Genomic DNA, 13,223 nt, shown 5'->3' on the forward strand with positions numbered 1-13,223 from the left:
GCAGGATAATGACTGCCATTGAATGTGCTGCTTTTTGATGGGAGGGAGTTTATATCCAATTAGGTGGTCTCCACAATAAACTTGATAATGACATTCATGTGCAAATGCACGTTGCGTTGCCAGTAGCTACAGACTCTTGAACAAAGTGAGCAATGTGGGGCGGCTGGTTGGTGGATTGGATTGCACATCGGAGTGATGTTAGTGTTTAAAGTGACGATTGCAACCTGACAATTAAGCTTTTGTTGTTTGTTTTTGGTCCCTCAACCTGCATTTTGCATAGATTACGGCACAATCATGATTTGCTCTGACTTAAACTTGCTGGATAGCTGCAATGATCATAAATATATCACAAAACTAGTTAGAGCTTAGAGCGTAATTTGGCAATTGCTGAGACACGACGTGTATTATTCATAAAAATAAAAAAAATAGTCAAATTCTTGTTTCCATGGTAGCTTCTCAAGGTAGAGACGGCCTTTAACTTGCCGTAACACATCTTTTTTAATCCAATTTGGAGAATGACTTCAATATCCACATCGAAGAAATGTTTTGTGACAAATGTTTCTCTTCTCAATAGGGAAATATTTTGATGACTGTGTGAGTGCCAGCCAAGCCACAATAAAGTGACCATCTGCACAGCCTCCATCTATATCGCACCTCAGTGGGTAAACTAACAGTTTATCATTAAACATGCTAATGGGCAATAAAATCTGAGTTTCTCTCACCTGATCTTTGCTAAAACAACTTCTGTAAAGTTCTAAAGGACCTAATTTATAAACGAATATGTCTCAAGCATCCCTTTGCTGCTGAACATACTGTAGTCTTACAGTAGACACATTAACCGAATCACCGCAGTTCAATTTGTGAGCATGCAATGAAGTTTAACCCGAAGTGACATAGAAGAGGCATACAGTAATTTGAGAAATTAGTTTAGTCCATTAGTATGCCAAGCCCATGGCTGCACACATATCAATTAGTTTGACTGCAGAAGGACACCGAGGGCTAGAGCACACTCAGATCTGCTTCAAATACGTCAGCCACAAGAAAACAGACACAGAGTAAATGACGCTTTGCTTCTCATGCCCCAAGGCACAGGCACAGAAAATGAAAAGCCTATAAGAATTGATTCTCTGATGATGCTGGATCTGGCTGATATGCTATGCATGGAATATATGTTGGCTGGAGATAGTGGCACTTACCTTCTCCCCGTTGACTCCCTTCTGTCCTTCTAATCCATCTTCTCCCTAGAGGGTCAAGAGTGAATGATGAAAGGTCCTTGAAAAGTTTGCATTTTCTTCCTTGCTTTTCCATTTCATTATATTATACAACTCCCTGATAATGGTGATTGGAGTGAACCAATATAAAAGTGTAAAAGAGCTTTGCTGGGCAATAGCTTGAAGCAAATAAAACCAATCAACAACAAATTCCAACAAGGACACATTCCTGGAATTATATTTATTGTATTGTGATTTACTAATTAAAAGATCAGTGCAAACTGTGTCCCAAACACAACAATTCTGTGGTAGAAAACATAGCTGGAGTCTACAATTAAATTTCAGCCGGCAAATTCCTTAAAATGGAGTGTCATCACTTCAGCCTTACTGTTACACAACTACAAGCTCAAGAGAGCAACTATTCTGTTCTGCTTTTCATTTTTCATTTCTGAGCTGTGGGTTAAATGTCATGAAACCTGTGGCAGTGGTATTAACCTATGGTGTTTTTTAACTTCATGGCCAAATTGTGGGCTTAGAAAAAGTCTAGCCCTTTCATCCAAGGACAAAATTACATTTACTGTTATGATAAAAGTAGCTGCAGCAAACCTTTACAATATGGCAAGCAATGAAGCCTGGAAAACTGCAACACCGCTCATTTTTTTCCCCTTAACATTACACAATACTCATAAGATATAGAATGACTGAATAAGAAAAAAAAGCCAGAGCAAGTCTAGTTGATTATGTCTGAGAATTTGGTATATGATGCTATAATTTGCTAGGTATTTTAATGAACGGAGAGCAACAATGGATTTGAACAACCTTTCAGTATACATACAGCCCTTCCTGGACTACTCTATGATGAAGGTAAAAGGGCAAAGTTTGCAGTAGCTACCTTCGGACCCTGGCTTCCTGGACTGCAGACCTCCCCTGGGTCTCCCTGTGAAAGAAACACATAGGACATTTAAAAAAAATGGTTTGGCATTCTGAAGTCATTTTTAGTGTTTGTTTGATCATTTGTTTAATTCTTTTTTACTGAAAATGTGCAATATTGATGATCATATCATCTATTAGGGCACTGTCACAGAACGGCTAGGCAAGCTTGCTTCCTTTTTTACAGATACAGCTGTACACAAAGGTAATTGTTGAGGAAGAAGTTTTAATTTCACTATTATGCTTTTTTTCCCTGTCTTTTGTATGCACATACAGGAGCTGTAAATCTAGTAATACGAGGGTTTATGTGCGGGGCCATGCAAAATGGATTTCCATTCAAGTAAGCTCCATTCTTATAACCCACTACTTATCTGTTTAATTTCCTGAGGGATTTTGGATTAATCATTGCGGTTTAATCCTTTTGCAGTGTAGTAGAATCCTCCATCAAACTCTCGCTGTAATGCAGGATAGTACCCACTGTTAGAGTAACACAACCAAAGTAATCCCCCGTACACTTTCCCAAGAACTCCACTGTCTAGGTCACAATCACTCTGCCGTGCTTCTCATTATGCATCTTTTAAATGCTCTGGATTGGCCGGATGGCTTTGATTAATCTTTACAAAGTCAAGCTAAATTGCTAATATGTACACTCTGACCATTTTTTTACATCCAAACATCGAAAGGGATTCTGTAACAGTAATTGAAAGCCTCACGTTCACCTCATTAATGTTTGCTTAACAACGTTATTAACCTCTTCTCGTTTATTATGAATGTACACGCAGCAGAGATTAAAATACACTGGATCCCTCTGGGGAAATTTGGGATCAATGCAGAATAATCTTAAATCGGGGTGCACTGAAAATTGGATGCTTTGAAAAAGAAAAATGTTAGGATAATTTGTGTCAAAGTGTGATGTGTCAAACATGACTACACCAATAACAAAAATGCACATGAGCAAAGCAAGAACGAAGACTTTTACATTATTTTAACTAATATTTTATAGCATCATATTACATGTTAAATGCTGCCCACTCTGCATCCATTGCAGCCTTGTTATCCTGGAGAGGATTCCCCCATCTGCGGAACCTTCTCAAGAATTCTGTATTTTTTTTTTTTTAAATGATTTTTTCTTTCCCCTCCTTTGGGTTAAGATCAGGGAGTATTGTTAATATTGTCAACTATGGTCACGTGAAATACTGAGATTTTTTTGATTAAGGATTATATCGGTAAATTTGACTTGACATCCAAACTAAACAGAGAGTCTCATTCCCGAGATACCCCACCAGGTCTATTCGACCGCGAGGCAGAAATACGCTTCTTTATTCATACGGCATTGTTGCAAATACCAACTTGAGACATATTTAGATAAGGACTGGATTTCTACGGGAGGGTTATGTGGTGCTGAGCGAAAGCCTATGTTTGAAAGTGGAGTGCAGTGCACAGTATGTTATCAGCCAACAAAGCCTCTTTTCCAACATCAGACTGGAGTGTGTATGTGCAGGCCTCAATAATGGTTTTCCTTACCGTCATTGATTTCGTGTTCAAGATGGTAATAGGATTTGTTATGAATTTTGGCGGTCAGCGAGTAAACAAATGGTTCCAAGTATTGATTGGTTGAAAACTTGAAATTACATTTCAGGTGTTAACAATAGAGGCCAGCACCTCAAGAGTATCAGAACATAGTCCGGAGAGATAATGGAAAAAATAATAAGGAAGTGCTTGTGTTTGTGAGAGTCATGTTGAGGTCTATCATGGGTATAAAATCACACCTACTTAGATATAGTAATTATCTTGGAAGATAAAGATATAGACCAAAAGGGCATTTTTTTTTGTTTGTTTATTTAATCAAAGTGGTTGCTGTGCTGCATTTTGAATGAGGTGCATTTTGAATTATTATATATTATTATATTGCACACTGAGTATTTCCCCAAAAAATGTAAGGGCAATACTCGGGCTAGAACGTTTTCTAAGTATATGTACATACCCCTATTTTTCCCAAATACTGATCTTAAATAGAGTGTTCATATATTTGATTTTGCCCAGCTGATGAAGAGAATCGTGTCTACCCTTTAAGACTTTACATTCCATTAGAAACCTATTGAATTCTTTAAAACTAAAGATTTTAAGGGATTAATGGTCATACGCTGGTTTTACAAGGTAAACATTGTGATCCAAAAAGAAAGCTCTCTTCCCTCACTAAAAGCCATCCACCCTAATCAGACACACTTAAAGGTCTTCGCTGTGACTTATTTTCCTACTCTATGAAAGGGTTTTTGTTTAATTCAGGTTATTTGCCCATTTTGTGTGGAGATTATTTTGTTAGAAAAATTATAATAGCATTAAGCAGAAGAACCATTTTTTTAAGAGATTTTTGTTGTGGTTGTCAGGCAAAAAGGTAGTATTTTTAGTACAAGTCATTTTGTTATTAAGCTGTCATGGAAACGGGATTGTTCTCTTCAACACTAATGCCAATTACAGCATTTGTGGAAAAAGTACATAAGACCACTTAACATGACAATCAAAATCATCATGACTTCTTCCTTCATCTCTTACGTGTTACATTTTCTATGTTTAAATAAATTGGTCTTACACATTTATTTTTGTACTAAAATTTCATGTTTCTCTTATTGACTGCATGCAGAAAAACATGGTGTTAGTTGTTCAATTAACTTATATATGCATAATACAGTAGAGCCCAACTAATTGTGAGGAATAGGGACCGTATTGCGAATGACCAAAATCCAGTTATAATTGATGCCAAGTGAAATTGCATTGTGGGAAAAAAATAATTCAAGATTCGAACAACCGCGAGAATGTTCCTGGTGGTGTTAACACATTTAAACATACTTTTTCCCCCATGTCGCCTTTTGGTCCAGGAAGTCCAACTTGACCTGGAAGTCCAGCATCCCCCTGTACAATAAAAAGACAAAACATTAGCATTTTTAAGACCAACTAATGATTGGATTAGATGACTGATTTTTTTTTAAGGAATCCAAAAATGGTGGCTTAGTGTGGAATTGGCCATCTGCTCCTCTCAGAGAAGACTCAATGCGTCCAGGTTTGAAGTTGCATTCCAATCTAGGCCTTATATTTGCAGTTCAAATAATAATTTAGTGTTATTAAGAATTCATAGCATGATTCACCATGCTAAAACGATCAAGGAGCATTGGATCTGTGTTTATTATTATTTTATCCCTATTATTCATCTACTAGAGGGGAGATGGGTTTTGGTCTAAATGTTATTTAACTGGACATTAGGCGTTTGTAAAGGATGGTTGAAATCTTTGTTGACAGGGTTACAATAGACATTACATGTGCTCAATTATGCTCCCCTGTTGCCTTAAATTGATTGTACCTTTACAACTGGACAGTGACATCTGTCATTTGGCTGTGTGGCAAGCTGAAACAGCATCTGTGGAAGCTGCACTGGAACTGGGGCTGGGGAAGTGTCATTAAATGTCTTCTTGGCTTCACACTGGATCAATATAGAGAATACACCCATTTAGACACTTTACTTTGTCTAGTTTGCTAGATAACAAACACTTAAAAAAAACATACATTGGACAACCTGATTCTAAGGAGCAGTGTTGCATTCATGTGGTGCAAAAAAACACAATTGACACACAGTACATTAATTACTAAGTCCGTGCGTAACAACCCAGCACAAGTACCCAGAGAGATGAAATAATAAAGGTCAAAGGCCACAAACCATTGGAAATCATTGCAACATTAGTAGTTATTGATTTAAGGCTGTCTTTTGTGTTGTGGCCTTTAGTCCCACATGGATACCACATGGATTGTCCAAGACACCTAAAACTGCCCTTTCAGAAATCTTAAACCAGGTTTTCTGAGACAGTGATATTCTTTTCATCTCTTTTAATGAACACAAGTATCCCCCTCTGTGATGTGTTTGTTTTTACACTTTTCTTTTTTGCTGACTTCACAATGTGAATGTTTCAAATATTCTAAGATAAATTATCCATTGTGATGACTATGTGGAGTGCGTAATAAATAAACCAAATCAAGTGTGATATGAGGAGTATCATATCAGGTGTTTATTTCAGATGGATATAATTCCTCAGGTTTATATTGGCAATCTCATGCCTTGTGCAGACATGGCTTTCTTCAGGATTCTGACTGGCTAAAAATGTGTTGTTTTGATATGTGCTTCACATTATGCGAATGATTTTTATGGTATAAATTTCTAGAGCCTGAAGAGAAAATATTTCTATGTAGTCTAGACAAGTAAACGGAGGGAATAAAGAAATTTTGGATATGTTTACTGTGGGATGACTTACCTTTGGCTCAAGTATCTCGCAGCATGTTTCCATATCGACGATATAAGGATCACAGTATATTATAATTTGTTTGAGTTCAACCTGGGGAAAAGAGCAATCATTTAGTTGCATTGCAAAATTGATTTTAACACTGTGTCCAAAGAAACCTGGTAAATTCAGGTCACTTAAGGTTTTAGCTTCACCTTAAACTACATCTTACTCTGAGCCAAATTTGAACACTTCAATTATTGTAATACGCTGACTCATGTATTTACATAAGAAGTGAACCTAAAGGTCAACTGCTAATGGAACTCAAAGCTACATTCTCGTCTGGCACACTCACCGACTAAAAGACACTGTTTAATTTTATCACTGTTTACTACGTCTTGAAAATATGTTTAGTGTGCAGATAAAATGTTTGTTCCTTTTACGGTTGCACCAAAATCTAGAACACTGGAAACGTCTAGATGCGGAACGTACATCTATAGGCCGTCCATCTTGTATTCGGGTGGCGATGAGTGTACGCCCACTCAGGTCGATGCCATCCCTTTCAGCAGTCAGCCTCCTTTCAATTAGCTTGCAGTCCATGTAAACAGAGACGATGTTGCTCTGTACAGAAAAGCTCAACTTGTGCCACTGGCGATCAAAAAGGCTGTGTAGGTCACGGCTCTTAAACGTGTAGCGGAGCACGTTTTTCAGCAGGCCTTGCGAGGAGAACTCCACCGCCTTCTTGCCGCCATCAACCACAACTGACACCTGCAAGAATAAAGGGGAGTTCTGAAACAACAACAAAAATTCAAACCCACCTATTCCTTTTTCTTGTATAGTGCAACCTCTAAAGTCCAACGCCTCTAATATCATAATTAGTATAATTCAATGTAAGCAAGACTGACTCCTTAACATATCAGTTCCTTTATTTCTATGAAAAAAAAAAAGTTAAAAGCAAAATGAAATCCAAACTAAAATTAGGTCAATCAAAACTTGTGTTTGAGTTAGAAGGTTCCACTACGTACTATGTGTTATGTAATGCTTTGACATGTTGGTTGACTACCTGAGTTTCTCCAGCCTGGTCGAATATCTGCCAAAGATACCATCGGTCTTTTTTTGTAGTTCTTCTCACACGAAAGATGGTGACAAGGGAAAATTCACTTGGCAATCCATTTGGGAATACTTGTCTAAAAAAAAATATGAAAATAAAACTGTCATAGGAATGTTACCTCTATGACAGGAATATTATTATTTAAATAAAGTCAAAGTCTGCTTTATTGTCAGTTTTTTCACATGTCAAGTCATACAAAGAGATCAAGATTTTGTTTCCTTCTATCCCACGGTGACAAGACATATTACACATTCAAGTAAACAATACAAAAAGTAAAAATAAGAAGGCACGTACAACGAATAAATAAGAGCAATGAATAAATAAGAGCAAATTGGTGGAAATGGTGCGCTCGTGCATACAGCAGACGGTCAGTATAATAGCGCAAAAGTACAGGAGGCATGTCTTAAGTGGATTAACAATCAACACAAATGACTGCAATCAATAAACCTTCGGCTTCATGAATAAATAAAGACGACACGTTTGATACTGTTTAGTTTGAAGACTTTTACACGAGCCTCCCTGACATACAACTAATGAAAACATATCGACACAGATCCAGAGTCACACTAACCCATCTTTTACCTTGTCTGTGCTACCATGTGCTGCAGTTATTGGCTCATGGATGCTTCATGAAATGAAGTCGCATGCTTATGCGTTTGACCTCAACTGCTCTGGAAAGTCGAATAATAATTTTGAGCCAATGAACAAATATGTGGAGAAGATGGACTATACGATATAGGAAAAACATTTTTTTTTTTTTTTTTTACATCAGCACAACGACACCAGCTCACCCTTGCAGAATTACAGCCTCTTCAGTCACCCATTGCACATCTCACATCTCTTTCAGTTTTATAGATTGCATTATAAAATAACAGCCAGTATACATTTGAAAAGAGCTCAAATAAGGTCACGAAAACAAACTAAATCAAGATAAGCAAAAAAATAGTATGACGGGAGAAGGTCAATTGAGTAAGTTAGTTGGACCGTGTTCTCCTAAAAGGTTTGAAATTAATTTTCATTCAAATATATCATGAATCTGAATTTCATTGTGATTTGACTGTGAATAAAGCAAAACTCCATTTTTCTTTGCCCATCAGTTTTACAAATCAGTGACTGAAATTGAGGAACAAATTTCTGCGTGTTTTGATCATTTTGGTCATACACTGCATTATAATAATAGCTGATCACGGAATACTTTGAGCACATACTTAACGTTTGTACCAATAATTTTTCAAAGGTGGAACAAGGAACATACAAGAACATAATGACAACTAATAGAATCAAACTGGGAACATTGTGTAGTTATTCATGCAAACTGAGTCACAATGCAAGAAAGAAATTGTACTAAAATTAAGATTATGCTACTGGATGGATACACGCAAACAGCACTCGACAATGACTCTGAGTTATTCACACATCCTGTTAACTCCCCAAGCCAGCTCTTATGTCGTACTGTATGACATGCATGATCTCAGAGGGCCCAGAGGGTCAAAGTTCACAACCTCACCTTCACTGCCATCTGCGGCTAAATGGCCTCAACCAAATCTCAGAGGAGGTTGGTTTGCAAATTGTCCAACCGCCCTCTCTCGTTCTTTGACAACAAATATTAGCCATCATTTATCGCATGCCTACTCTGCCATAACATCACATTATTCATTCAGTTTCTCATTCCCAGAAATGTACAACTAATTTACATTCACAAATGGAAATTCAAGTATAACACAAACTGCAAACGGTGACATATTTTTTCTTGGAATAACAGTCAAGATGCTCATTCACTTCAGAGATGATGCGACAATGGGAGTGCAAAAATTTATGGGCTGTATAACTGAATGAAAAGTAGCAGTCAGAAATATCCCTCTCAGCAAATGTTGCATGTACGGTATTTTCAATGAAAGTGCTGGTTCATGAGCTAAAAAAAACCTAATTCAATTTTCATGAGTTGTGGCAATTTTTTCATTAACTTGCAATATGTAGCATATTGTATCACGGCCAATATATGACGACACTTTGACAAAATGCCACTGCAATGCTCCCATTCCGGTTAAAGAAGCTTCGGTGTCTTTCAGGAAATCCTATCCAGGAGATTTTTTTTAACGGAGCCCATGGAATCAAATTGCAACAGATGGAACAATCAAAGCTCAAATGTTACCCCAGTTGGCTCACATCCCTTTTGCAGATACACGATCCTGTGAGGATCAAAGATGGCTCAACAAGGTGAATTGTCAAGTTAGATGTCCTATTCATGTGAACAAGTGCTTTAACGACGACTTAGCACAAGCCCACATTCAAAACAGACACATGCTCTGGAATAAACAGATCAGCTAATGACTAGGATCAGGAACAATTTGCAACTAGGAAGACATGTCATCGGATTTATTACACTTTGTATATGCCATTTAAAAAAAATTATTGACCAATCAGATCTTGTTGGTCCTGAGTCTTATATTATTGATTATTCATGTAATCACCTGATAGAAGTTACAGTTGAATGTGACAAAGGTTAAAACAAAATGGAAAGAGGACAAGGCCAAACATGGCCATATAGGACAGACATTGAGCCTTAAGACCATACAATAATTTGTCACCTCACACAAATGCTCCTTGTCATGATCTATGCACCATAATATGTTTTACGATATGGATCCAGCTTAACATTAGCCAGTTGGAAAGTGCAGAGAATGTACTCGTGCACTTATCCGAACTAGATGGGAGTAATGTTTTAGTGGCTGTGGAGAGAAGGAGACCAGGAGGGAGCAAGCAAGGGAGGGCGCGTCCAGAGGGGCCTCACACTTGGTACTGCTCCCTCCTCAGCTGACACACAGTATCACCTGTCAAAGTACTTAGATAATTGGATATGAGAGGGATCACAGGCTCTCCACTATAACCAATGACACTGTCAGCAGTGTCATTGAGAAGCAGTATCGTCTTGGACACGACGAGCAGTCACAGAGCAAGAGACTGAGGCAGAGGTAAATGTATTTTCAGCTGAATGACGGGACAGAGGGGAAGCATACCGCAAATCACCGGACGACATAAAGATTCTTTCGCCTCACCCGAAGGAGAGCGGCGGTCACTACTACTTGCGTGTCATGTAAAAGACTAAAAATAATTCTGCCTCACTGGAAAAATGCCAATATAATCTCCCTCCAACAGGACACAAAGAACACGAGTGTAACAAAGTCAGCTTCTACTCTATAGCCATACAAATCCGCTCACCGCAGTTCCACTTCAGCACATCTGTAGAATATATACAATACTATATATTTGTTTTGTTCAAATTATTCCTCATCTAAGAGCTCACCTCACTATTTGCCTTTACTGGCTGAGGCAAATGAAAGTATTGCTCTGAGCGCAGTTTATCTGAGTTGCTTCAAGTCAAACGAATCTCGCATACAGCTATGTGGTCTTTAGTCACGCTTCTGCTGATGTTACGAACTCCAGTGAACGGAAAAGCACAATGTGTGTAATAACATGGGTGTAAATCTCAATGGACGTTGCAGTTTCAGAGTGTTTACAGTCTTGGCCACACATGAGAGGCTTTGCATTGCATTGCACCAGAGCGGTACAAAGCAATACTTACAGTGATAGTGTTTACTGGCCTCTGGTAGCCAGACAGGCCATCTGTCCTCAAACATCTACACAGACCCACAATGAAACACAAACGCAGGTGTAGCACACACATCCTCAATATTTGCAACTCACATAGTTGGCTTGATAAGTGGGTCGCTTCCCAGGCGAAATGAAGGCAAGTCTTCTGTGACTGTCCCCTTTCGGAGAAGAAACTTTTCTGTGAGATCAAATCCTGCAAAAAAAAGAATGTGGAGCAGGACATGTCAGCAGATTTTGATGTTGTGCTATTTACATTGCAGATTTTGTCCTTTGGTACATACCTGTGATTTCCAGAGTTTCATCAAAGCTATCAGAAAACCTGAGAACCTCTACATTCAGTATTGGACAGGAATCATCTGAAAGAAGACAAAAGATAAACCTCATGCATCGTGTTTCCTGCTCTAATTCCAGATCGGCTTTCTCCAAAAGTTTCCCTAAACACCAGATGAAGTCCCTAGACATGTTGCTGGTTTCTTTAAAAAAAAAAAGTCACCAGAGTGCTCTAAAACTTGTGTGATTTAGCGTCAAGTTACCAACGTTGCCAAGTTGGCAGCACCGCTGTGTGTAGTAAAGTCATTGGCAAAAACATCATCACAAAGTAGATCATAAAGTACTAATTAATTAATTAAGTACTAAGAAAGTCATAGATGGACTTGTTAAATTGATCAAGTGGATCCCAAAATTATTTTCTGTTTTGTAATGCTACATTGCCTTCATTGTTCATATTCCATTCACGCCAAAAGTGAATATTAGGACTCCTTTGCAGTACGAACCACACGTTTTTTTTTATTTATATTGGCATCATTAATTCTCAATCATTCACCCTTGTATAGGGAATTTTATTATTCATTAATCTTCTATTCAAACCTAATTATTGACTGATAAACATTTGCATTGTGATGCATCTATGAATCAATTATTTCTTCCACCCCAAAACAGTGAAGGGCAAACAAAAACAATTCAAATGCTGTGTAGTACAAGAGCATGGAGACAATACAGGTATAAATAAAAACGAGTGTACTCATCATAAATGGACGACAGGTGAATGGGACCATATGGTAGAAAGGTAAACAAAACCAAGAAGTAAAACTAACAGGAACCAGCTGAGGTAAACAAAGCCGGAATTGCAAAAGCAAACATTACAAACAGATTTTAACTAAAATTAGTAGAATACTTGAATAGTTAAAATACTCCAGACCATTTGCACATACATAGAAAATGATCATTTGTGAAAGAGAAGGGCAGAAAGTGACCACTGGCGTACTTACCTGTCCGTTCATTAACTGCCATTCCGAAAATGCAAGGAGTTAAGAGAAAAGTCCAAAGATAAGCAGTCCATCTTAGCAGGCAGGTCATGGCTCTGACACAATAAAGTTGTTTCCTTGAAAACCTTGAAAAAAAACAGGCACAACACAGAATTTCATTTGAAACTCACTCTGCTTGACATTGAAATAGCTTACAATCAGTCTGTGCTGTTTTGGTTGTCTGTAATCATTTCCACTGCACTCTATTAATTATCCTCAAAAGCATTGGCTTTATTTTAAAAGACGGAGATAACTAAGCAATATGATTTATTGATGTAATTTTAATAAAACTGACTAATTGTGACTAATCGATCCTATTTTCAGATGCACTCTTGTGACTCAAAAGCCTCTTTGTGCATCATCAAGTCCGACACAATTGGACCATTGACTTCTTCCATCCATCCATCTTCTATACGGGGGTCACGGGCGTGCTGGAGCCTATCCCAGTCATCGGGCAGTAGGCGGGGGACACCCTGAGCCGGTTGCCAGCCGATCGCAGGGCACACAGAGAAGAACGACCATCCGCACTTGCACTCACACCTAGGGGCAATTTGGAGCGCTCAATCGGCCTACCAAGCATGTTTTTGGGATGTGGAAGGAAACCGGAGTGCCCGGAGAAAACCCACGCGGGCATGGGGAGAACATTAAAACTCCACACAGGGAGGGTCGGAGGTGGAATCAAACCCACTCCCTCCTAACTGTGAGGCGAACGTGCTAACAATTTAATGCCGCGTACACAGCCAAGTTGAATGCTTTCATGGGATGAGGAAAACACTATTAGAACTATCAC

General features: G+C 38.3%; 1 protein-coding gene across 4 annotated transcripts in view; it reads right to left on the minus strand.

The window, feature by feature from the left end:
• The window catches only part of col19a1 (collagen, type XIX, alpha 1), a 75,862-nt gene that overhangs the window by 60,843 nt on the left and 1,796 nt on the right, over nucleotides 1–13,223 (minus strand). For all 4 annotated transcript variants that reach the window (XM_088385273.1, XM_088385270.1, XM_088385274.1 and 1 more), the window contains exons 2-11: nucleotides 12,398–12,519; nucleotides 11,411–11,485; nucleotides 11,223–11,322; nucleotides 7,470–7,593; nucleotides 6,899–7,174; nucleotides 6,440–6,520; nucleotides 5,497–5,616; nucleotides 4,989–5,051; nucleotides 2,104–2,148; nucleotides 1,197–1,241 (exon numbers count right to left, since the gene is read on the minus strand). In XM_088385273.1, the coding sequence (XP_088241399.1) occupies nucleotides 1,197–1,241; nucleotides 2,104–2,148; nucleotides 4,989–5,051; nucleotides 5,497–5,616; nucleotides 6,440–6,520; nucleotides 6,899–7,174; nucleotides 7,470–7,593; nucleotides 11,223–11,322; nucleotides 11,411–11,485; nucleotides 12,398–12,485 (1,017 nt within the window). In that variant the 5' untranslated portion in view covers nucleotides 12,486–12,519. The remainder of the gene's footprint in view (nucleotides 1–1,196; nucleotides 1,242–2,103; nucleotides 2,149–4,988; nucleotides 5,052–5,496; nucleotides 5,617–6,439; nucleotides 6,521–6,898; nucleotides 7,175–7,469; nucleotides 7,594–11,222; nucleotides 11,323–11,410; nucleotides 11,486–12,397; nucleotides 12,520–13,223) is intronic.

This window comes from Syngnathus floridae, chromosome 9, assembly GCF_059516105.1.
Source record: "Syngnathus floridae isolate MCC-2025c chromosome 9, RoL_Sflo_1.0, whole genome shotgun sequence".
Classification (NCBI taxonomy): domain Eukaryota; kingdom Metazoa; phylum Chordata; class Actinopteri; order Syngnathiformes; family Syngnathidae; genus Syngnathus; species Syngnathus floridae.